A 25824-nucleotide genomic window follows, 5' to 3' on the forward strand; every position below is an offset into this window, starting at 1 on the left:
ACTGCAAAGAAATCTTCACATTTTCTCACCACCGCCATAAATTTTCATGTTTTTCTTACAACGAAATAAGTCTCCTTTGTTTTATATCTCTCCCTTGAGCTCTTTGTCTGTTATCCACCTCAGTGTAGATATATTAAAATTTGCTCGAAAAAAAGAGTGGGTTTTGTGTTACCTTTTTTCTCTCTAAAAGTGCGAATGGCCATGCGATTTACCACCAAAACGCACGAGTGCTTAAATAAGAATTTTTTTTCAGCCGGGCCCAGTTGTTCGAAGGCCGGTTAGCGCTTAACCCGGGGTTAAATTTAACCCTGGTTTCTTTTTCTTGTGTTCAAAAGCATTTTCTCGGATAATTTTCTCTCTTATTTTTAGAGCTTCCAATTATCAACTTGTGGACAAAAAGAATTAAAACTGAATTGCTTTTTACGCTTTCAAATCTTAATTCAAATCTCGCACTAACCCTGGGTTATCTTAACCCAGCTTCGAACAACTCGGCTCAGGCTTACATGTGGGGACGGACGTACGGACCGAGCATGGTCACGTGGTTACTAAATTTCTCGCATCTTCAGGTTACCATCTTACCACGCGCGCGAGAGCTCCGCTATGACAAAAACGTGGTACATTATCTCTGCAAAATGCAGAAAAACTAAATCAAAGTATGGTGACTTAAATGTGTGGAAACATTTCACTTTCTTTAATTGTACTACAAATCTCCTTTCAACTGTCTTTTTGTAAGTGCAACTTTTTCTCCTGGCCTGAAAGCTGGCATTCCCAGGTAAGGACAGCTTGCACATCTAAATGCGTCTCCCAAGTAGCACTGTAACAAATACACAATCATGCTACAAGTCTATTACAAATAACATACAGGAGAGAAATGAGTGGTTTCCTAATTATAACATATTTAAGAAGGTAAAGCCTGCCTAGAGTGATCATATTTATACAGGACGTATTCCAAAGATATTCCAGGTATCCACGGTTACCTTAGCTTGGCAGTAAAACTGTCTTCGGGATGGAGTTAAGGCCTCAATATAAGTTTGATCTACCACAGGACAAGCACACGGGAAAATGAAGTCTATTTGTTAAACGACATCTTGGACAAGAGTTCTGCCTGGGGGTTTGTACATTTGATTTTCAAGTCAGGTCTGCTGCCTGTCCTGCCTGGTTATTTTTTCAGTCAGGTCTATTGTTATTTGCTGTTTATGATATATAATTTCTCAAGAGACCTGATGTAAAGATTCATTATTTGCATTTTAATATCATGAACAGAAAACAAACAAAACTGTCTGGTGAGTGTTTCTGCCAGCTTATGAAATTCTAATTGAGAAATCTGTTTTTTTTTTTACGTTACCCACTGGAGAGAGCTTAGTTTTTACACCGTTATTAGAGCTATGTGTACAAAGACAGTGCATTGTTTCACGTCTATGTTTTTAGCTGGCGATTGAGCCTGTAACTTCTGACCCGAACTAATTACATTAACATTTAACACTCTGAAGAGAGTTTGGTATCCAAACCCCTTACCACTTTTGCGTCCCTTGGAAAAATTAACCTGGCATGCGTGATTTCGTTTTTGGACTCACGTTGACTGGATAACTGATTAAACACCCTTGTTTAATATATTATACCACACTATACTCACACTTCCACAGGATGATGTGACAGTCGTCTTAGCCGAAGCTTTTTCTTGATCAATTTCTTCTGCTAAACCACAAGTACTATCAGAAAATTATACATTAGAACAATTTGACATGACGGTACGACTTGAGATTTCAAAGCAAAAAAATGAGACTATGGTTACACTAAGTTACAACCTTAGCTAAAGAAGGTCAATGAACAAGCAGAACCTGTATAGGAATTATTGTGCTTTCTCACCAATTCTTGCAGGCCTTTTTCTTGCCCGCTTTGTTTGTCCCACAATCACCTAAAACATGTACATATACATTTATCAAATCACCTTTCGTATTGTCTAGTCGTTAGACATAAGCAAACGCTAATCGGGCCTACTGCTCTGACTGCTCAGTGCTATCATCACTTATAGAATCGTACATATAATAACTACAAAAATTTACTACAACTAATGGACGGGTGTCATCAAGTAACGTTTAAAAACCGACCAGCAGTACTTTATCAATAAAAGACGCACTGTAAGAGGGCAAGCAGTGGCGGATCCAGCGGAGCCCCCCCCCCCCCCCCCTCCCCCGTTATTTTTAGAGTAAACTGAGGCCCGCAGGGCCGAAAAAATGTTGTGGAGACCGGGCCGCCCCCCTTATCTCAGGTTCTGGATGACCGGGCTCCCCCTTATCTCAAGGTCTATATCCGGCACTGGCAAGTCATCTTGGAGAGCTGAAATACGTACAAACCGGCTTCTACTTTGTTCCCGGGCGTAATCAGCTTATAGATAACTTAAAGAAGGAGCAAGCATTAAAATAGCCGGGTAATTATATCAGCCTGGTTTGTAGCTTTGTAACTAAAATGATAGGTTTGGACAAGACATGCATGTCTAGACATTGTAAAAGTAAACATAAATTTCCAAAAACAAATGATATGTTGCTGCATAAACTTCACACTGTAACAGAACTGTGAAATGGACTGTTGATCATGAAATTACTTATAAAAGTTGTAATTTAAGAATTATAAAATGGATGCCCCTGGAATTCCCTTTTAGATGCTTGATATGTCCTCTACCCTTGTACCACTGCAAAATAGTCACATTTGAAAAGGTCAGCTCTACAAAGAGTTTTGTTTGATTGCGATGTGTCCAACAGCAAAAAACAGAGAGACACTGACATACTTTTAAGTGATGCAGGGTCAGGTTTTTGCAAGTCTTTGTCATCGAGGAGAGTGTCTGAGTCAACAATATCCTACAAAAGTAAGTGCACCGGAAAATCACATTAAACATAGATACTGACCAAATGGAAATAAAAAGTTTGACAGTAAGTGCCAGAAAACGGCAGAATGCCCGAGCGCATGCAGAAGAATTGTGCCTTGTTCTCAACCTTACATAACAGGTTCAAGCACTCGAGCTGTTGCTCAAAATAAAACAAATATGCAAATGCTCAATTTCATACATATTATGAATTTCCGTGTTAATGTTCTACATGCAATTCCGCAGGTCATGTCAATACCGTATGTATGATATTCATGAGCTTTGCCTTTCTAAACAATTAGCCATTGGCAATGTTGTTGTTGTGGTTACATATCAATTATTAAGATGGCTGAACACAGTTTTGTCAGTTATCAAGTATATGTCATTTGCCAAATTATGGCAAGAGAAAGGTTGCAGCTCACTAGCGGAAATTTGGCAAGTGAAAAATATACTGATGAAAGATTTTGATTGACAGGTAAAATGTGACGTTTTCGTAGTTTCCATAGCAACACGAACGATTGCATCCAACCTTAAAATTTCACTTTTGCTCAGTTTAAATAAAATTTACCCATTAGATTTTCCTATGAACTTGCACACAGCTTACTATAATTAATCATTACCATTTGAAACTTATTTGATCAAATTTTAACAGACGGGTTTTTACATAATCAATAATATAATTGTACTGTAATTATTATATGTGTCACAAAATTCGTCTGTTCAACCTCCATTTTAAAATTCTCATTATTTAAAATACGATAGAAGTAAAAATTCTGCCAAATATCACAAAATTTTTAATGAGTAGATTTTGAGAAATCGTCTTCTGTGTAGCATTGCTTTTTTCGCCGCCATGTTTGTCTAATTTAAAACACGCACCGTCACGCGAGCTACTGCTGACCACCCGCAAAACTGTATTTAGCCACCTTAATGTATTAGCATACAGTGCTAAAATGTACTTACAATTTCTTCGTCATCAATGTCCTGAGCTGACAAAGTCCAAATTTTAGCAACATTTTCATCTTTAAACTTAGGTTTGGCTGTGGAGTAATTATATTGCACAAAATATATAGTCGATATGAAATATTAAATACCAGGGTTGTCACTAAGATTTCAAGTTGCCGGGTAAATACAACAAGTAGGCCATCATCAATGTCCTGAGCTGACAAAGTCCAAATTTTAGCAACATTTTCATCTTTAAACTTAGGTTTGGCTGTGGAGTAATTACAATATATAGTCGATATGAAATATTAAATACCAGGGTTGTCACTAAGATTTCAAGTTGCCGGGTAAATACAACAAGTAGGCCGGGAATCAAACAGCTAGGGATTTCGTCTGGTTCTATTTTTCGTCTATTTTCCCATGAAAGTAGCGGGGGATCACGCCCATAGTAGTCGGGGGAAATCCCCGGCCCCACCTCTTAATGACAGCCCTGAAATACCCTTTTCACTTTCACTGAATAAATTAAAATAATATATAATGACAAGGACGTTTACAATCTTGCCGAAATACAGTCTGTCACCAGGGAAATTTGAAGAAAGAGCAATGTAACAGTGTCAGCTGGGTTAGCAGCAGAAATTTCAACACATGCTTACAGGCCTCGTTAAGCTTTGTCTGTCGCCCTGGTTATCCACCACTGTTTCAGTGAGCAGGTGCCTGGATTTCTAGCAGTAAACACTCACCGGGTTAGCCCTCCAGTGCAAGACCCTGGGCATTCCATTATAGGATCATCATTGGCAGTCATTTATCTACAAATATATACCAACCTGATTTGACAGGGATTGAAAGTGACAGTTGCGAGCTTGATCCCACTTCAAAGTTTGGTTTAAATGCAACTAGCTGTAATAAATATTAAATATTGTTGTTTTTAGTAACAAGCAGATCGTAGGACTAAAAACAGTCTAATGTGTAAATGAGGCTTTAGAAAACAAATAGCAAATCACTAAACACTTCAGAACAGGTGGCTGGAGAGGGTCACAAACAACAACATGTGCAACAGAGAATTAAAAAGAATTATTTTTATTTTCAAATTTTGAGAACCACTTTAAATGGTGAAAGTAAAGCCACAAAAATTACATTAACGCTTTTACCAACTGTAACCACTAAATGAAGAAAGTGGTATACATAATATAATACAATACTTTAACACTACACAGCTTTGGTGAGTCCGCAATTTCCTGCTTTTTGATTGGCTCACCAAAGCAGGTTTATCAGGATTTATTGCTCAAGTCAAGTCAACATTAATTAGGCAGAGTAGTATTATCAGCCACTGGCTGGTATCAAGAGGGGCCCTGCATAAACTATGACTACATGATAAAAATTTAAAAATAAAAAAATTACTTAAAATTATGTAAAAGGATTTTTAAAAAGTGAATAAAATGGAAATTACATATCGTCATAAAAATCACATCTTTAAGATAAAGACAAATAGGGGGGCTGCCATAAGGTACAAAGGTGTACATGTATCAATGAGGAAAAAAAAGGCTAAAATGAAGTCTAACAAAGTTCTTAACAATGGAAAGCGATGTAACTTTTTTTATTGATGCAGAAAGATTATTTAAAAGAACTGCATCTGAATACCTAAACGTGTTTTTTTTCCTAACATTCACTCAGGGTTTGGTAGATGAATGTTGTTCCTTTGGCTTGTCTTGTAAGTGTGAATAGGGCGATTTCTAATAAAATAATCTGATAAATATGGAGGAACTAATTCACTTAGATATTTAAAAAGCAAACTACATTTGTGGGCTTTCCTTTGTGTTTCCAAATTCACCCACCCTAACATTTTGAATGATTCTTCGGTTCTTGCTCTCCTTAGTATTATGTTCGCTGCTTTATTTTGTAGACGTTTTGTAAAAAAAAAAAATGTATCAGTGTAATCAAAAATCGGCTTTAGAAAACAGTTATACACGCATTTAGCAGCTTTTAGGGTAAAGTAAGGTCATATGCAGGGACAGCAGGCCAAGATGCTAGCTCACTTTGTTACAAATCAATTCTACGTGCTCGCTCCATGAAAGATTCTCATCTAATGTAACCTCTAACTAACAAAAGCTTGATACTCTGTCAATTTCTTTCCCGTGAAGTTGTATTCTATGGTCTGAATGTTCTAGTTTCTGCCTATTACCGAACAGCATCCATTTAGTCTTACTCTGATTGAGTACAAGCCTGTTGCCTGCAAATCAATGTTTAACACTGTTTAGATCGTTTTGTAGAACCTGCTTGATGATTTCTGTACTTGAATCAGAGAAATAAATAACAGTATCATTGGCATATATGCCTATTGATGACTTCAGCACACTTTGCGGGAGATCATTGATGTTTATCACAAACAGTATCATGCCCAGATTTTGCCCAGATATGCTCAGTATGGATCTTCGGGGACCCAATAACCAAAGGCTAGACTGAACGACAAGACATGGTTATATTTAAGACAGTCTTCAAACCATTTCAGACTTTTCCCTCTAATTCCATAATGTTCTAGTTTCTAGAGCAGACACTGGTGGTCACCGAGGTCAAACGCTTTTTTTTAAGTCTATAAACATGGACCCTGTGATCCTCTGTTTATTCATTTGTTCTAAGATGTGATCAACAAAGTGTACAGTGGCAAGTTTGGTAGAATGTTTCTTCTGGAATCCTGATTGATGTACTGACAATGAATTGTTTTTTGTAAAAAAATCCCACAAGCTGTGATTGAATTGCACATTCCATTGCTTTAAAAATTAATAAAAGAACTGAAATCAGACAATAATCAGTTGGGTTGCTCTTATCCCCAGATTTGTGAATTGGCATTGCCTTCACACTTTTCCATTCAGATGGTATCATACAGGTAGAAATTGTTGAATTTATGAGGTAGGCAATTGGTCTAGATATTTCATTGGCTGCATCCTTTAGTTACCGAGCAGGAATACTATCGCGACCAGTAGCTTTAGCTGACTTCATTTTGAGCAGTTGACCAAATATGGCTTTATTAAAATAATTGTCCTAGAGTAAGTTAGAAATTTTAAGCTAACATACTCTAATTCTCGCACGACTAAGAAAATCACTTCCTGGTATAAAGAAAAAAAAACAAAGTTAGTCCGGTAGAAAATGCAACAATGGGAAAGATATACTAGACAGCTTCACTGTATAAAAAGTGTGAACTGAAATAACTTTTAAGTCTCCAGTTTCTCTTTACATAATAAAGATTTAATAGTGGAAACTACTCACATTTTTAACACTAAAATTATCAGGTTTACCACTTACGTCCAGAAATGCATGCAATGGAGAAAATGGCGAAAAATCGCCAGCCTCTGGTGATTTGAATTGGATGCCGAAAGTGGCCCCATGGAGACTAGTGATTTTGGCGATTTTTGCATCGCCAGAGGGCTGGCGATAATGGTGCCAAAAGTGGCCCCCTCAAATTAGATTACAAAAGACGTTCCTATAACTGTGAGGCAACATTACTCAAAGAAAGGTCCAATGACATACTTAATAAGAGGCCCCTATAACTGTGAGGGAACCTTTATCAAATACAACTGAATCAAATATATCACAAATCGGCTTTACTCAACTGTGAGGCAACATTTATCAAATACAACTGAATCAAATATATCTGAAAACAATAAATGGAAGTTGTTTCAGTTAAGCTTATGTATTTGTGCCATGTACTTCACAGGTTAAGTAAACATTTTCTTATTATTACTTTCGATCGATGTTGCTTGACTTACCAAAAAGTCAAAGTTAAAGTCATGCGCTGAAATATCACACTAGCATCATTGGCATGATACATGTTACCAAAATTATGCAATAGATTGGTTATAATCATTTGATATCCAGGGCGCCTTGGTTTTCAGGACGCGTAGAACCATGTTGTTATTATGAGGTATACTATTGTGAAAACATTTTGTGCTACTCTTATCATTAAGCTTGGATCGCCCAATACAGAACATCTCTTAATATGCAAGTACCTCAATGAGAGTTAATACATCTCCAAAGCGCTGCTCTAGTTCACTTGTCTGATCCACAGTTAAGTTAACTTGCTTGCCCTTGAAACACACCAAAAAAACATAAAAGTCAAAACAGATCAGGTCTTACTTCAATGGATAAAGAGTTAAAGATAGGTCAATACTGTTTCATTGAAAGTAAAATGTCAGTAAAATGTTTGGTCACTTTCTAAACTCAGTAAAGATCAAGTCTGTTCTACAAAGCATCCACTCTAAGAAATCTTTAAAAATGTGTCACATCCATGTACTATGTTAGGTCAAGACAGCCCGGTATTGGCTAAGAGTACAAATAAGCCATTTGTATTAGTTGATCACATGATCAGTTAAAATATAAACAATATTATCATTCATTCAAAATATTTCTCCATCTCTGATTGGCTAAAATCCCCCACAAAATTCATCATAACCAGCTCCTGTCAACCAAATTTGGAAGAATTTTGTGATATATGTGAAAAATGACTTCATAATTGCCAGAAAACTGAACAGTTAAGCAAGAACACCTGGGAAAAAAAAAGGTTGAGTTGTTTTCACGGTAGTGAATACAAAATGGTGGAACATTTCACTCAAGGTTGAAATAGGCGAACTATTGGCCTAAAACATAGCAACATAGCCCTATGCTTTCAAGGTGGCCAACTACTCCTTTTGAGATTGTCCCAATTGCCCCGACAACAATGAGCACAACTCTAGTTTGACCTTCCAAATTAAGTTTTCTCCATTCTCTTGCCTTTGGACTCTTGTCTCTAACTTTTTCTTTCAGTCCCACCCCAGCATCTCCTGGTACAGCTATTTTGATATTTTGGCAAACTGCTTGTTGTTTGTCTACTACAACCAGGTCAGATCAATTGTGTTCAAGCTGGTGATCGGTCTGAATGCTAAAACCCCAAAGGATTTTACCTTTCTCAAACCCTCGCACTTTTCCAGGGACTTGCTCATACCATTTGCCAGTAACAGTTTCCAATCCATACTTTCTGCAGAGGCACCAATAGACCCCTTTTGCAACACCATCATGTCTACCTAAAGTTATATTCTTTCTGAGCCAACACTGATCTTGGCCACTTTACTTTATTCAGGTTCTCAATGCCTGGTCCTAGGCTTCTGTAACAATCCTTCTGTCTCCTTAAATTCCCCCATTTTCAACCACATCCAAGAGATATTACTTTTCACACGTTTTGCTTGCATGCCTCAAAAACTGACCTTGCAATGGTTTTTCCTTCCAGTCCCCCATTCTCTCATCATTCCTTTGTTCCTTATAACATAGGTGGCCCAAGCGTAATATGAGAGTTTGTATGGGAAAATAAAGAGTACTGTCAGGTCAGATGATGTAAAAGTACTCAAATCGTACTGGAACTTCTAAAAACAAGGGAAACAAGACCAGGGAACAATATTTACACTTCAGGGGTTTCAATAAGCACCGACGGACGATGAAACACGTCGGCTTCTTTGTTCATAGAGGTCGGCTACTTTTTTATAGAAAGAAGAAGCAACTAGTTTGAATAACGGTTTAAACAAAAAAAATATATCATAAAAATCTGAATGAAAACGTAATTATGATTTGTTTTCCGAAAGGCTTACTGGTTTTATGTTATTCTTTAGTCAAGTGAATGCTATATTTCAGTCATTTTTTCAAAAGTTTCTCACAGGTTTACACAGAATTTATTTATGTGCAAAAGTACGTAATTTAGTTCTCATCATTTGTTCATTGCTCGAGGGAATTGATTGTGTGACTGGTAAATCAATAGCTACATTTTCTTGAATGAAAAACATGCCCTTTTGTTCTCAAATTTAGTCCCAAGAACGCTGAAAATCGCATTTATAGGGCTTTGAAATTTCAAAATTTTTCTGGGGCAGAACGCGCTTTGAGCCACCTCCCCCCCCAAGAAAAGGGGACCAACGGCCCCTTGTAAGTCAGTTAGTTAATCCAAACTGCTGGCTACTTCAATTTTTATTGAAACCCCATGCACTTTATAGATAACTGTTATCACTTTTAGTTCATTTATTTCATCTAAGTTTCATTTCCCATACAACCTCTTTACTTTCCCATACAAACTCTCATATTACACTTGGGCCACGTGTGCTTATACTGCCAAGGGTTACTTTCAGCTTTAGGCATCAAGGTGTGGAGGTAGCTTTTAGCAGCATTTCTTGACTCTACTAAACATATTGAATAGATTCAAACTCAAATGTTCCATGGTGACACAATCCACTGCACTTATCAACCCATGTCCACCTTCCTTCCTCAGCAAGTATATTCTACTTGTATGTGCTCGAGGGCTTACTAACACCATAGATTGTGAAGAATTTTCTTGTCTTTCTGTCAATAGCTTCCACCTCCACTTTCTTTCACTCCAAGATACCTGCACTATATCTCAGGAAACTGATACAGCTCTTTCATTAATAGCTGCCACAGCATTGTCTCCATTCAACTTCGACTTCAGAGTTGATCTTATCCTATGGAAGCATTCACACTTTCTGGATGGATGACAGGAAGTCTACGAAGTACACCTTCTTCTCTTCGCTGTATTTAAAATTAGATAACATTGTAAAAAAAAAGAAAAAGCACTTGCTATGGGAGGGATTAGATATTGTAAAAATATAAAATACACGGTCTTCTAAAAAACTATTGACACACACTACATCTGGGCCGCCCGTGGTTTAACACAGTTGTCAGGCTCCACACAACGTAAAGAAGGTAATTTCACATTGGTTAACCTATGGTGCGGACGGACAGACATCAGGCGGGTGGGCAGATGGCCTCCTGTTCCTCCTGTACATCTCCATCCGGCTGATGTCTGTTGTTGACAGACAGTCGGTTCTGCTTTACTGTGTGACTCTCCCATGGTACCTTTTCACCTTGTTGGCCTTTGCTGTTATTCTCTGTTTCAGTTCTTCTACTACCACCTCTAAACCCTTCTCGTGCAAGTAGTGTTTGTGCTGGAACCTCTCCATTACTCCCTTCTTCTTCACTGAACATTCCCCTTTTAAACTGTTCAAGTCTGCTCAAATCTCTTCTAAGATCCTTAATCTGACCCTCTAATCTTCTTTTCCACCAAGGTTCCTTGACATTTCTCTGTCTTGCAGGCTTAACCTCTGAGCTCTGTAACGACAACCACTCCCGAATACACTAAATTATTGTCTGTGGTTGGTACCTCTCAGTACTAGGGCTAAAATTTTCACATATTCTCATTTCCTCAAGTTCTTCATCAGTGAACCAATGATTCTCCAGTATCACCTGTACCTAGTCTGCCATCCTTTATTCAGTTGTACATTTTTCAATCCACAACTCCATCATCCTCCGTCTGTATCCTCTTCTCTCTGGTACACTCCTGAAATGGCAATCTAATGCTACCCTATTTTCCTGCATACTCCATCTCAATGTGCGTTGACTTCCATTCCTTCCAAATATTGGAGCAGTAAAAGGATAACGACCAGATTATGCCTGCTCCTTCACATCAATCACATCATTCCTGCCACGCGAGAGTCCTGCCTTGGTAGAGTAAGCATTAACTTCATTTGTAATTTCACTTGTCATCTCATAAATCTGAGAGTTGTTATTTAATCCAAGGACTGGAAGGGTTAACATTTATTACTCATTCAGAGCCCCCTTCTCTTATGAGGGCTGCCAACCAAGGGCCCCTGAGCCCCACCTGCCTGAATGTTGACCCTAAAAGAGGTGGCTTTGGCATTACTAACACTTGTTAAAGGTGTCACCCCAGACTCTGTGGGTGGGGTCGTCCATGTCCCTGCAGTGGGCTCAGGTATGAATGTTATTATCTTTTTCTTTAACTTTTTACCATGATAATACAACATAATAACCAAACACATTCCTAGGGCCTAGGGCAAGAGAGAGGAAGAATGAGGCAGAAGTAGAAGTGGAAGTCTACATTCGAATCTTCCATAAGTGACTTAGTGGTTGCTTATGGGAGATGGTCGCTTATCAGAATCGAACCACAGGGGTCTCTTCCGAGAAGATGTACGGACACATCTACTTTATGGAAAGAGATTTATTGCAGGCAACTTCTAAGTTACAACATGTGTAGTTCCATGTTGATTCTTTGTATATTCTAAGTAGCACAGTACACACAATGAACATAAGAGATCAGACAAATCCTCAAGTGGTCACTTACAAGAGGTTAAAAACAATGGAAAATCATCAAACTGTAAGCCCCAAATAGTGGTTGCTGTTGCTTACAGGAGGTGTTACTTTATGAGAGGTTCCAATTGGAAGGGTTTGACTGGAGAAGTTTTGGTGTTTTGGATAGCCCGTCGATTTTAGGAGGTGGTCACTTAAGAGAGGTGGTTGCACATGGAGGTTCGACTTGAGGTTCTTAGGATGTGAGATGTTCCATGTTATTATTATCATTATTACCATTATTATTGTTATCATTATTTTTATTATCATTCTCATTATTATTATTGTTATTATTATTATTGTTACTTCAATCCTCATTTTACTTTCATAGCACAAGGAGGTTTGTTGATTGAAGGAAGAAAACCAGCAAAAAAAACAAAAAGAAGTGTTTTGGAATCACATACATGTAGAATTTATTTTTAATTTTATGATTACTATACTTAACAGTACAATGTATGTCAAACTCACCTCAGAAATGCTTATAAATCCAGCAAGTTTGAGGGAAGAAATAACCTTTTCTAGAGGCCTCAGACCTCCAGTGGAACCTGGTAAAGAATAAACATGAAAAAAGAATAATAGTAAGGAGCAAAGTAACAAAGTGTAACAAAAATGGTCCTTTTTTACTGTGAGACACATTCTGCATACTGCTAGGACTGGATGGTCACTAGGTTGCATTTTCCCACTGTTGTAAATGTTGAATTTTAAGCCTGGTAAAGTATATGAGAATGTGTTCTGAAAGTCAGTAGCAACTCGCAGGGTGCAAGGAAAATCATTTTCACAGCTTGCCATTCGGGCAAGCTGAAGCTAGCATTCACTAGCCCATACGTCATTTCAACTAGCCCCAAAAACTTTTTGACTAGCAGAATTGATTTCACAGTTCTTCTGTTCTTCTGTTAACTTTCCCGTCGGGCAAGTTAAAAACAGAATTCATTAGCCCGATAGCAAAATCCGCTAGCCCCGGGCTATTGGACACTACTTTCTTTGCACACTGACTTGGGAAAAAAAATCTGAATTCTCCCAGTAGGAGTCAAACCTATGACCTTCTGGTCACTAGTCCAGCTACTCTACCACTGTGCTACAAGAGACTCATGCCAGCTAAGGCCATTAATCAACAATTAATTAATGAATGAGGCTGAGTATCTTATGAAGAATTATGGAGATTGAGGAGGGTGTTATCTGTCGAGGCCGTAGACCGAGGCAGATAACACCCTCCGAAATCTCCATAATTCTTCATAGGATACGAAAGCCGAATTTAATTATAACTGTTTTATTATTCATTCAAAATAATTCCTAGTTAAAGAACATGGCTAAAACGTGCTTACCTTCATCAATCCATCAATGTTAAGTTCATCTTCGATAGTGCAAGTATAGGGTTGTTTAGCTCCGCAAAATTAATATTCTCCAAATAACAGATGTCACCCTTCAATTTGTCTTCTTGCTGTTCTTGCCATGTTTTTAGCTATTATTTCACCTAGTTCTTTCTTTTGAAACAAGTGAAATGTCTGCCATTTTTGTTTTCACAACCAAAACAATTCTACCTCGTCCACAGGTCTTCCGGGTTAACGGAGCATTAACCTGCCAAAAGGCTGCACATTTTACGTCATCAGTTCATTAAACGCAAAATTCTTCCAAATTTGATCATCAGTAACTGGTCATGGTGATTTATGCGTCGGCTTTTAGCCAATCAGAATCGGGAAAATATTTTGAATGAATAATAAACTAGGCTAATTCACATGATAGACACTCTCCACACAACCACAAGGACTGGAATATCAATAGGTAGATATACATGTACAAGACAGCTTTGTAATGATATTACCTCTCAACAAACAATGGGCCTTTCTTAACTTGAAGGTTCTCACTGTCTTCTTAACAAAGAAAACTGGTTTAATGGCATTAACATACATTGGCATAACATTACAGGATACATTTTACCTGTGGGTTCCAAAAGAAATAGCTTGCCATTTGGTTTTAAGATTCTCCCAACTTCTTCCAAAAGATCAAGACCATGAATGAGAGCAGAGGGCCAAACTGTGCCAGATAAAACAGTATCAAAGGATGCTTGAGGGTGAGATGCTGATTGAAAAAACAAAGAAGAAAGAAATTAAGAAGATTATATTCTAACTGACGTACAATGGTTTTCTTGTGTTTTTAATCCTATGCTGTTAACTACCAATTTACCTTAGGCATTTTTCTTTGACTGTTTGTGTTATGACAAGAGTCATTCATTGTTCAGCACTGCCCAATTATTTTCTTGTACGCAACAAAAAATGAACAAACAACAAACAACTCTCAATCTTACTCACCTGAATCAGACATTAACACAATTCCCTATATTACTGACACAATGGTAAAAAAAATTCAGAACAATGCCTGATCACACATTAGTGTTTACAGGAAACCTAATACAAGTTGATCATACCTATCCTATGACTCACACTACCCTCGCCTCAATCAGTTAAATGTGCTGTTGACCAGTGTTTATATGATCAATCAAAAATATTATTACTAATCCATGGGTTATCTCAAAGGAAACAATCCATTTATCCTTTGTCCTTGTCTCTAATGGGAGCCCCCATTTATTTCAAGCTATGCTAAGTACATCACAAAATCTTAGAAGAACCAGGCATCAGATAAAGTAAAGAACCTCAACTGAAATCAAATTTAAAACATTTCTCTGCCATACATTAAAGGGCTGCAGCATGGCTTACAATCTGTTTTCAAATCTGACACAACACTAAGATCACACTTAATGTGACCTAAGGATGCAAGATAGAGTAGTGTATAAGATACCTTTTGAGTGCAGGAAAGTATACATTGGAGAAACCGGAAGATGCATACATGAACAGATTGAGGAGCATGACAGGGGTATACAGCTTTCACAAACTAAAACCTCAGCCATCTATATATGAACATGCCAAGAAGGCCATGCATTATCAGCTTTGGGACTAGGTTGAGTTTACTGACAGAGACCCTCATTGGTACTTGTAAGGTTAAAGGGGCTATTCACGAAAGACTTCACCCTTGGCTGACAACATCAACAGGGACATAGTGTGTGAGTGGAATTGAGGTTCCTAAAGCATGGATGCCCATGATCACACAACAGCATTTGGCATTCTATACTTAAAAGCATGGCTGTTGCGTGTTCTTAATTCACTGTTTGGTATTAAGTGTTCTTCTGTGTTTATGTCTACTAGATTATGACTAAGTTTGTACATTAAAGTCAATCTGTTTTTCTTTCGCCTTGTTTCTAATGTGTCCCATTTCAGATCAGATAACATGTCTGTCACACTTGCTGTTGTTGTTGAAGTTTTGAAGGCAAAAACGAGCAGCTTTTCTTTGAACTCTCTCCAAGTTTGAAATATCTTTTTTGTAGTGTGGGTCCCACGAGGCACTTGCGTACTCCAGTTTGGGTCAGACGATGCTGGTATAAGCCATTTCACTTATTTTCCTGGGGCAGTTCCAGAGATTTCTCTTGATCAACCCCAAGGATCTACTTGCCTTGCTTAAGATAGATGAGATGTGTTCCGACCACTTTAATTTACTGTTAACAGTAATTCCTAGGTACAATGTAGAGTCTACTTGTTTGAGTTTGGACCCACAGAAAAAATATGACCGTTGAGGAGGTCTTTGCTTATTTGAAATGCAGATGATGTTGCATTTAGAAGGATTGAATTGTATCTGCCACTCATTTTGCCAGATTTCTAGTTTGTTGAGATCGTCTTGGCGATTGTCACAATCTGAGTCTTCAACCACCACTCCGTACAAGAGAGTGTCATCGGCAAACAGCTTAACTGTAGAGGTTAGACCGTTTGCCAGGTCATTAATGTATGTTAGGAACAACAGCAGGCGTAGTACTGACCCTTGTGGTACACCAGAGGTCACTGGGGAAGAGGTAGATGTTGCACCCTCAGATGACAGTTTGGACCCTCTTAGTGAGAAAGGATTCCATCCAGGAAGGGAGGTTTCCATGGATACCGTAACGCTCAAGCTTCATTAGTAAGTGTCGATGTGGGACTTCATCAAAGGCTTTAGAAAAATTCAACACAGCAGCATGAATAGATTTGTTTTGTTGTAGAGAACTTGCAATGTCATGAGTAGTAAGTATTAATTGAAGTTCTGTAGATCTTTTTGATCTGAAGCCGTGCTGACAATCTGTTAGTATGTTATAATGTTCAAAATGTTTCATCACATGGCTATGTACAATGTGTTCAAGAATTTTCAATGCTATGCAGGTTAGAGAAATGGGTCTGTAGTTTGAAGGATCAGACTTTTTCCCTTTTTTTAAAGACACCACATACATTTGCTGATTTCCATCTACTGGGTATGGTACCACTTTCAATAGAATCTTGGAAGATATTAGTTAGGATAGGAGCAATCTCAGCTGAATGTTCTTTTAGAAACCACAGTGGAATGGCATCAGGTCCAGAAGCTTTATTTTTCTTCAATAGTGATAACTGCTTTGCAACTCCATTAATGGTGATAGACAGACAGTCAATGGCTGGTATTCTGTCGTATCCAATATCAGGGATGTTTGATAAGTCTTCTTGAGTAGAGACACTTAAGAATTGATCGTTTAACATGTCAGCCTTTGATTTATTATCGCTGATTATGGAGCCATTTATTTCAAAACCCGCCACTCCCAGCTCTTCTTTATTCAGTTGTTTGATATATGACCAGAATGGCTTAGGGTTTTCTTCAATAGCTTCTCCTAAGTAATTAGCCTGCGTAGCAAGCATTTCCAATCGAGTTACTGCGCGAAAGTTAAAGCGGGAACAAAATCATTCCCCTCCCCCTCTCCCGTCATTCCTTTTTTTTTGCTCTCGTCCCAACTTTCCCGACGAACTCGCGAGGAAACGCTTGCTACGCAGGCTACTAAATAATCAGAAATATATGCATTCCTTGTTTCTTTAAGCCTGTCATGCATTAGTTTTCTAGCTACATGGAATGCCTTCCAATCATTATGTTTTCCAGACGTTTTTGCTTTATTATAAAGTCTTTGTTTATGCCTGGCTAGATGTTTCAAGGAATGATTGAACCAGGGTAGATTATATCTTGAGCTAGTCCACTTTGAGGGGATGCAACAATACATTTTACGGTGGATGTTATCTTCGAAGCAGCTCCATTTATCGTTGATTGAATTAAAGCCCCAGATCAATATCCATGAGTGAGGATTGTGATACACCACTCACTAAAAACCACGGTGGTACAAGTATTTTAACTCATTAAATTGACACTATCACCTGATGAAGACTTTCAGTACATGGACGATGGTTGAAATGTCACAATCAATAACTAAGTGATTATTTCAGTGAGACAAATAAAATAAACAAACCCTTACTACACATACCATAATATATTGGTAATATTTATGTAAATAATTTAGTTTTCAGGGCTCCTATTGTTTACAGAATCTAGCTACCTTCAACTCTCATGGGACTTAAATAAAGTGGTGTATTTTTATCTCCATGACTTAAATGACATAATTTGGATTTTACATTTTTACATACATTTTATTTATTGTGTTTTGAGGTAAAAGTACAATAACATGCCTGCGGGTAGCTAAGCTAATCTAGGCGGGTCATGTTTACAGGAAATAAGTACAACTAAATACAGCGAAAAGTAACAAGAGAACTAAAGAAACTAAAATTGACAACAATGACTAGAGACTACTGAAAAACTAATGGTATTTCTAATAATAAATGACAACAGTTATGACAAGAGACTACTGATACACTAAACGATATTAATGATTACATATCAACTAAGAGGAAAATAAATTCAACTTAACTTTTTGAACGATATCTGGGAGATCAATATAACAGTCTTCTAAAGCTAGGATGTCAAAAAGTGTTTGTTTTATTTTCTTTTTAAAGGCATTTTTTGAAAGTTTTCTTACAGATACAGGCATTTCATTCCATATTTTCGTTCTGATTCTAGAAAAATGAATTCACTTGAATTGAGAGTCTGGAACTGTGTGTGTAAAAGTTACATCGGAAATAGATTGCTAGGTTTAGGAACTTTTCTGCACAACTGATGACTATAGATAACTACAATTACACCACACTATAAACTGTCAACTGGGATCTTCCATTCGAACTAATAGCTGTAAGGACGTACCTTAGCTTGTATTAAGCACATAACTGGTGCTCCCTACCACCCCGCAACCAATGGTCAGGATGAGAGACTGGTAGTCATTTAGGAACTACAATGAGGGACAAAAGTGTTGAGACACTTCTGTAAAATGGCCCCTTTTTGCATAGTGGACATACCTATCACCTTCCCCTGTCTACCCCAACCCCTATCCTCCCAAAATCAAGTCTTTCTTTTAATTCAGACAACATTGATTCAGGGGGGAGGGGAGGGTGACGGAGTTTATGGCATTTAAAAGGAATGACATAACAAACTGAATTAAATCTTTGATAAAAGCACCCTTTTTAAACAAGTGTGTCAACTACTTTTGTACCTGATTGTACGTTCTCTGAAACATCACTCCCTCGTAAATCAGCCATAAATTGTTACCTTAAAAGGATTGATTCCAATAATTTTACAGTGTCCTCAATGTTCTCCTTCCAAAATGCATGGCCAATAAAAAGAAAAGCTGTGTACACTTAAGAACTTTTCCATATATTCATTCATTTCCTTGTCGCATGTGAGAATTGGATCAGGTGACAACTTGTGTGTATTTTTTAAAAGTAAGTCTTTGATTTTAGTAAACCTTCAGGCCATTGCAGGCAGTAAGAAGTGTCACTTCAGGTGGTAAATTTTACTGATTACCACCTGATAAGGAGGACATGTACTGCATATACCTAACAAATATAATTAAAACGCTAGCAATAAATTGGGACTTACCAGTGAAGATTTTAGTAGGCTTACCCTTACAGATAAACTCACCAAATCCATAATGTGCGAATGTTTTATTAGATCATTTAGAATTTCCAGAATGAAACATGTTTTAGCATTCACTTTCTATTTTTGTCATTAAGTGCGTAAACGGAGGGATAATGACTCAGATTTACAGAAAGTTTTAGGTTCCGCATTCATATCATACATGAAACATCACAGGCTTTGCGAATGACTGAATCATCAGTAGGAGTGTGATGAACTCATCCATTTATCTCTACTCACAGTATTTTTACTAAAATGAAATCAGACACTGCTCTGTACCATGTTACATTTCCTGACAGGCGGTAAAGGGTCGGTGACAACTATTGTACAAGATTAATTAAAGGCTTCCTGATGAGAATTTTTTTCCTAGCCAGAGCCTGTCATGTCTTTCTATTGTTCTTGATAAAATGCTTAAGTATATCAATCTCGGATTTTGAAACTGCAAACTCTTGAATTTACCATTCTATACACCTAAAATTAATGTGGTTAGTTATGATGAATCAGCAGAGGGATTGGAGCCAGTCAGAAACGGTAAACTATTTTGAATGAATAATAAATTATTGGGTAATATACCATATAATCAATGATATATGCACACAAGTAGCCTATATCTTTCAAATATGGTAAGTACTGACTGGTTATGAAAAGTTACCCGGGGGAATCGAATCAATCACACCTAAAGTGAAAAAACTGGCTTTATGGAATATTATGGAACGCATGGTGCGGGCACTTCAACGAATTTTCAGATAGTTTTGAATACCCCAAAAATATTTTTGTGAAAGCCAGACAAAAAAAACTAATACTTGCCAAATGATCGTACCACAAAAAATCCCGGAATGGAAAAGTTAAAACCCCGAAAAATCCTTCGATCATTCCGTTGTTGTAAGTTAACAGGAAGTCTCCTTGATAAGCCAAGAAAGGCTTCTGCGACTTCCTGCTCAATATTATTTCTTTTAAGTACTATCAAAAAATTGTAAACTTACAGGCAACATTGAGCGATAAAAGTAAAAGTAAAGTACGTCACTTCACTTGGAATCCCACTGTTTGATATTTCTACCGTATAAATTCTTTCTTTTTCAAATTTGAACTTACATGTAAAAACACCCTAAGATTTTCAGACAGTAAAATTGAATTCTCGAAAAAGTCATTTGCCCAAGACATTTTCGAATTTCAAGGATCGGGAACACTGACAGTGGAGTACGTAATTTAACTTCACAACATTCACAATCATGAACTCACATAACTTGAGTCTTTCTTCGTGTTCGACGGCAACTTTTCCCATAGGGCCAACCACAGAGTTTAATTGATGCACTCTCTCTTCTAGCTTTTCAGGCGGAGCAATTCCTGACCAAATTAAAAGAACACGATCGCCTTCTTTCACCCCTGGTAGCATTTTACGTGAAATCTAGAAATCTACACGACCAGGCAACGCGACAGTGATTATAAAGAGAGAATAATTATTCACGTTGCGTATACAAAGTAGTTTTCGGCTCGTATCTCTCGATCCAAACCTCCCTCGATTCTGGTTTTCAATATGGCAGACAGTGGTCAAAGCAAACGTGCAGTGAAGCGGAAGGCAAAATTGGAAGCAAGAAAACAAAAACAGGTATTAAATTGCGTGTTATGGAAACCTTTTCCCTCAAACACTATAGATTTATTGTGGTTTTTCACAACTTCAGTTCTTAAATACTCGGCAGTTGTTTTGCTATTTGAGCTTAATTTTTATGAACTTAGAGAAAGCATGTTAGGCGCTTTATTTATTATTATTATTATTTAGTTATTCTTATTTTACTGTAATATTCATTTATTTGTTCTAAGATATTTAGATAATACAATATATTTTTAGAATGTAAAGACGGAACCCAATTTGCTAAACTCAGTCATATGATATTCCTGTGATGTTCAATTTTATTTTATTTATTTATTTTTTCCCTACACACTAACACGATACTTTTCGCTTGCAATTTGAGTCTTATTTCTTAATAAATACATTATTCTTCAAAACTTACAGTACAGTATATGTGGTCCTTGGTCCACGACTAAAAATTATTATCATGAATATCTTACCAGAATCAAATTGTAATGAGCTGAAAAAATACCTCCTGGAGATAGCTTTTATGTTTCTCTTGATTGTCATGAAGTTCCAAGTTCCAAACTTTAGTGTTTTGCTTGTAATTAAAGAAAAGGTGACTGTGCTCAATGGTCCTTGGTCCGCAACTCGGTTGAGCAGCACGAAAAAAACGTGAGAATGTGATAGTTTCCACAGGAAAATGTAATTTTCACAACATTTCAATGTATTTTTTCTATTCTTGATGCATTAAAGCTATCATTTTTTTGGAGGTTGTTGTGAGTATAAAATAATCTGCTTTTCTTTCAAAGACTTCAGACAACAGTCCCCCTCACGAGCGTTGATGAGCGGTTTTCGGTGCGGTTGAAAAAAATTACTAAAAACTCTGTATGTTTTCAAGATGTAAAGAAAAGAGAACTTTGTAAACATGTATAGGGATGATTTTTAAAACATTCTTCAAAAACAAAGCCTTTTATTTTACGAAGTGTAATTCACGCTAAGGTCATAGGTCATGGACCAAGGACCACTACTCGAAATTTGGTGATATTTTTCAAGAGTCCATAAAACGAAAGATTCGAAGTCAGCAGCAATGTGGGTTGAAGATTTTGATTATCTTATTTTCTTGCCATAAAATTATCCTATTCTTAACTACTCTGAATATTTGTGGAAGCTGAACAATAGGGAAATGCTATTATAATTCATGGTCCTTGGGCAAATAACTGAACTAAATGCACCATGAAATACTACCGGTGGCCCAGGCTCAAAATATGACCATTGGCATTGTTGCATAACATTCAAAATATAAGGTTTTGTATGAGAGAAAAGGGATTGTTTCTGTTTCTGGTGTGTAACATGACTTCAAGGCTTTAGGGACAAAATTGCAAATTTCTTGCAATTCCCAGAAGAGACTTGAGCACAAAGAAAACCAAAACAAATATAGAAAAATGACCAGAAAGCCTTGGAGTCAAGTTGGAATTTTAATATATGAAACTGGGCTTGTTGAAAAAGTTACTTAATTCAAATAAGGCTGTTTTCTCAATATCATTAACACTGCAGATAGATTAGTTTGTTAAGGGAGAAAAATATGTCAAATAAGACCAGCATAACATTGGAGTGTACTGGTGATCTGTGTTTTACACATACGTTATAGTGATCACACCTGAGAGATGTGTTATGAGTAGAAGAAAATCTAAATCCTACAGACTGGTAGACTGTGTTTATGCATTTACATTGTGCTTGTGGACATAAAACTATTGAGCTTTAAGCTGCTGTAATTCATTACATAATAATTTACTAGAAAATAATTTTCTGTAAACTTTCTATTGACAGAAACAGCCAAAGTTGGAAAGTAACAGGAAACCTGGATTTGACCAAAACCTTCTTGAAGAAACAACATGTTATGTCAAAAATGGTGAATGTTGACATAGTTCATTAATGCCATGATGGTGCTTGAGCCGTAATGAAATGTACTATTAATTTTTGGCAATGGCAATGAGAATGTCAAAAAAGCAATAGGTTTAAAAAGCAAAACACTAATTTTACACGTGCCTCACGCTTTTTTGTACAATCTCTGCCATCGCTGCACGACTATGACATGAAAATACCTAATTTCATGCTTTATAAAGGACATGTACGAAAGATGAGGAAATTTGGGAGCTAAAGGCCTATACACATGAGGGATTTTGCTCCCGGAGCATGCTCTGGGAGCAAATTTCCTTTGTGTGTACCAACGATTTCATGGGTACACTTCATCCTCGGGACCAGAATTTTCACCCCGCAAAATGCTCCACGATATTTAACTGGTTGTGGGAACAAGCTCTGGGAGCAAATTGAGCCCCCTCGTGTGTACAAAATGAGCCTGGAGCATGCTCCGGGAGCAAAACCCCTTGTGTGTGTCGGCCTTAAGAGGCCTCTAAACTAGGTCCTTGCAACGGCTATGTATAAAAGTGGAACGGGCACAAGGGGACGGGGACATCGGGACGCCTGTGTGAGGACTTGGGTCTTGGGGACGCGAGATGAGGGACTTGAGGATATCAAGTATGGGACGCGGGGACATGTGGGACGAGGATGCGGGGACGTCAAAAACAGGGACGCAGGGGATGCAGGATGTGAAGAATTATTGCAAAAGTAGGAAGTAAATGCGATATCTCTTTCTTCCTGAAAATGTGTTATTTTTATTATGGTCAACATTAGATTCCATCTTCCAAAACCACATTGGACACCTTATGATAATTACACAAAATATAGGAGTAAGCGCACTGACCATCGTAATTTCCACCGTCGCGTTATTGTAATTGGTTGAATCCCTTGTGGTTTAGTGGTACAGGCGATGGATTTCGGAGTTATTATAGCACTTCGGGATTCGCTTATGCTACTGCATTTTTTAGTTATTTGGAATTGAATGCTGTTTTTCTACATAATTTTTGGCGACCGCAACCCACCCTACCCTGCTTTAGGTTCCAGTATTCCATCAAGAATAGCAAGAAGCAAGAAGACCAGGACAAGGGTTTCACTTTCAATGCAGGGGGTCTTCACCGAGTCTTCGCTTCGTAAACAGGCATGGAGGAACCATAAGGAGGGCAGGGTGGTTTTCCTTCCCCAAAACATATTCACAAGGAAAGTGACGCATTTACCTCTCCGACTTTTGCAATAATTCTTCACATTCCGTGTCCCCTGCGTCCCTGTTTTTGACATCCCCATCCCACACATCCCCGCGTCCTATACTTGATGTCCTCAAGTCACTCATCTCGCGTCCCCAAGTCCCAAGTCCCCACACACGTGTCCCGATGTCCCCGTCCCACTTTTATACACAGCCCCATGCGACAAACATCCTACATACGTGTTGTACTGCTAGGACTAGAATGTCGATATGTGCTTATGAGCAATGATATGGATGTGATGGTAAATTTTGGGTACGCTAATCGGCTGAATGATGAGATAGTGATTTGTCAATTATTTGGAAGAAAAAATAATGAGTATAATCTCAATAGGAGTCGCATCTATGACCTGGTCACTAGTCATCTTTTCCATGTATTCACTGGACTAAAAATTCACCATCACATCTTTATCATTGTTTATTGATATTCTAGTCCCAGCAGTATGCAGTATAAATTATATCTCACATGAACCTAGTTTAGTGGCCTTATCTCCCATGAGTCTCCTGTAGCCTAGTGGTAGAGCCTCTGGACTGGTAACAAAAGGTCATAGGTTCAACAAGTACTCCTGTATGGAGAACTCGGATTTTTTCTTCCAAGGCTGGTGCCTGTGTCATAATTGAAAGATCATCTTTCTTATGTATTCATTGGCATCAAAAGTCACCATAACATCTCTATCATGAATACTGTTAAATGAAGGATTATATACACAACTTTTGTGGATGTGAAAAGAAAGCCTGAGCAAAATTCAGGCTTGTACGGGATTTGAACCCTTGACCTCTGTGATACCGGTGCAGTGCTCTACCAATTAAGTTAACAAGCCAACTGGAAGCTGGTCGTTGAATTGGTTCGTTATAAACCCGTAAAAGGATGATGATGAAGTCATGAATATATGTAAATCATATATGTGAACTGCGGAGTGAAGAGTTAAATGAAGGATGATCATCGCGGTGATATATATGCAACTTTTGCAGTTGCGAAAAGAATGCCATATCAGCCGTATCCTGTACAAGCCAGAATTTTTTCAGGCTTTCTTTTTGCAACTGCAAAAGTTGCATTATATAACACCAATGATCATCCTTCATTTAATTCTTCACTCCGCAGTTCACATATATGGTTTTCATATATTCGTAACTTCATGATTACTATTGTTGATCATCAAAATTGTTATTATAAAGTAGGTACTGACTTAGATGTGTGAGGTTATTTTTTGTTAAAGTTTTCTTTTATCTTCTCTTAAGGTTTGCGGCATGTTCATCCCTACTACTTCACTTTCACCACATACTGCAAAGGGCGCTGGGTAGGCCGAACCTTGATGGACGTGTTTAAGGAAGAGTTCAGATCTGAGACTGAAGAATATTATGTGAGTATAAATAAAAAGTAGTCACATAAAGTACACTATATTCATACTTCAGAGTAAAAGTAGCTAACTTAATGAAATGTTCCCTCTTACAGGAGAAAGCAATCAAAGCTGGAAAAATAACAGGTACAATGTCACACAGTGCATAATGTCTACATTTCATAAGGTGTAAGTGTAGGAGTCAGGTATATTACATATTAGTATTTGATTCAAATACTATTCATATGAACAGTGGAAATGTTTAGAATACTCCATCAGAGTATAATGATAATCATTTATTTAGAGTGGTCAAATTAATCAAAATACTTTTATCATTATAATATTTATGTGGATTTTACCTCAAATGTTAAGAGATTAAACAAGTAAAACAAGCTCTGTACAAACAAAATGGAATGAGATGAGGCTACTGTCCACTTAATACAGGGCATCCGGTTTATACAGTGTCAACTTACTGGGTAATACATGTTTCACTGCAGACCCTTCCACAGTTTTCGTCCACTTAAAAAAACCTTGAAACAAGTAAAAAAAATGAGTTTGAAAGTCGAATTTCTTATGCGAGCAAAGATAATTATAGCTCCTCAAAGTGTGAAAATTTTCAGACATTTTCATTCGAAAAAAAATGGCTAGACACATTGTAATGTGGTAACCAGTGCTAGGGCTTTGAGCCTTTGCTGAGCACAACAGTAAAAACCTGCGAGTAAGAACCTTGGTTTATAAGAGTTCCTGTTAAGCTTGAATTTGCCAGTTAGGTCCCCTTTATACAAGAACCTGTTTAGCCTGAAATTTGAAACAGGTTCTCATTTTCTAAAATCGTTAAAAAAAAAGTTTGCTATACTTGGGCAAATAAGATAGATTGTAAGTCAATATTCAGGATCCTCTTTGGAGACAC

General features: G+C 37.5%; 2 protein-coding genes across 2 annotated transcripts in view; one reads left to right on the forward strand and one right to left on the reverse strand.

Annotated features, from left to right (window-relative positions):
* Window positions 1-668: 668 nt before the first annotated feature.
* LOC140927967 (anamorsin homolog) lies at window positions 669-20333 on the reverse strand. The gene is made up of 10 exons (XM_073377670.1): window positions 20093-20333; window positions 13901-14041; window positions 12434-12510; window positions 7801-7878; window positions 4624-4696; window positions 3821-3897; window positions 2786-2855; window positions 1867-1915; window positions 1634-1709; window positions 669-814 (listed from the first exon to the last, which is right to left on the reverse strand). Exons 1-10 carry the CDS (start codon window positions 20244-20246, stop codon window positions 701-703), a joined length of 909 nt encoding a protein of 302 aa, XP_073233771.1. The 5' UTR covers window positions 20247-20333; the 3' UTR covers window positions 669-700.
* A 9-nt stretch (window positions 20334-20342) lies between these two features.
* LOC140927963 (pseudouridylate synthase RPUSD2-like) overlaps window positions 20343-25824 on the forward strand; it is a 122835-nt gene continuing 117353 nt past the window's right edge. The window contains exons 1-4 of the mRNA XM_073377669.1: window positions 20343-20459; window positions 22251-22332; window positions 24817-24938; window positions 25031-25061. Of these exons, the coding sequence (XP_073233770.1) occupies window positions 20388-20459; window positions 22251-22332; window positions 24817-24938; window positions 25031-25061 (307 nt within the window). The 5' untranslated portion in view covers window positions 20343-20387. The remainder of the gene's footprint in view (window positions 20460-22250; window positions 22333-24816; window positions 24939-25030; window positions 25062-25824) is intronic.

This window comes from Porites lutea, chromosome 2 (genome assembly GCF_958299795.1).
Source record: "Porites lutea chromosome 2, jaPorLute2.1, whole genome shotgun sequence".
Lineage (NCBI taxonomy): Eukaryota > Metazoa > Cnidaria > Anthozoa > Scleractinia > Poritidae > Porites > Porites lutea.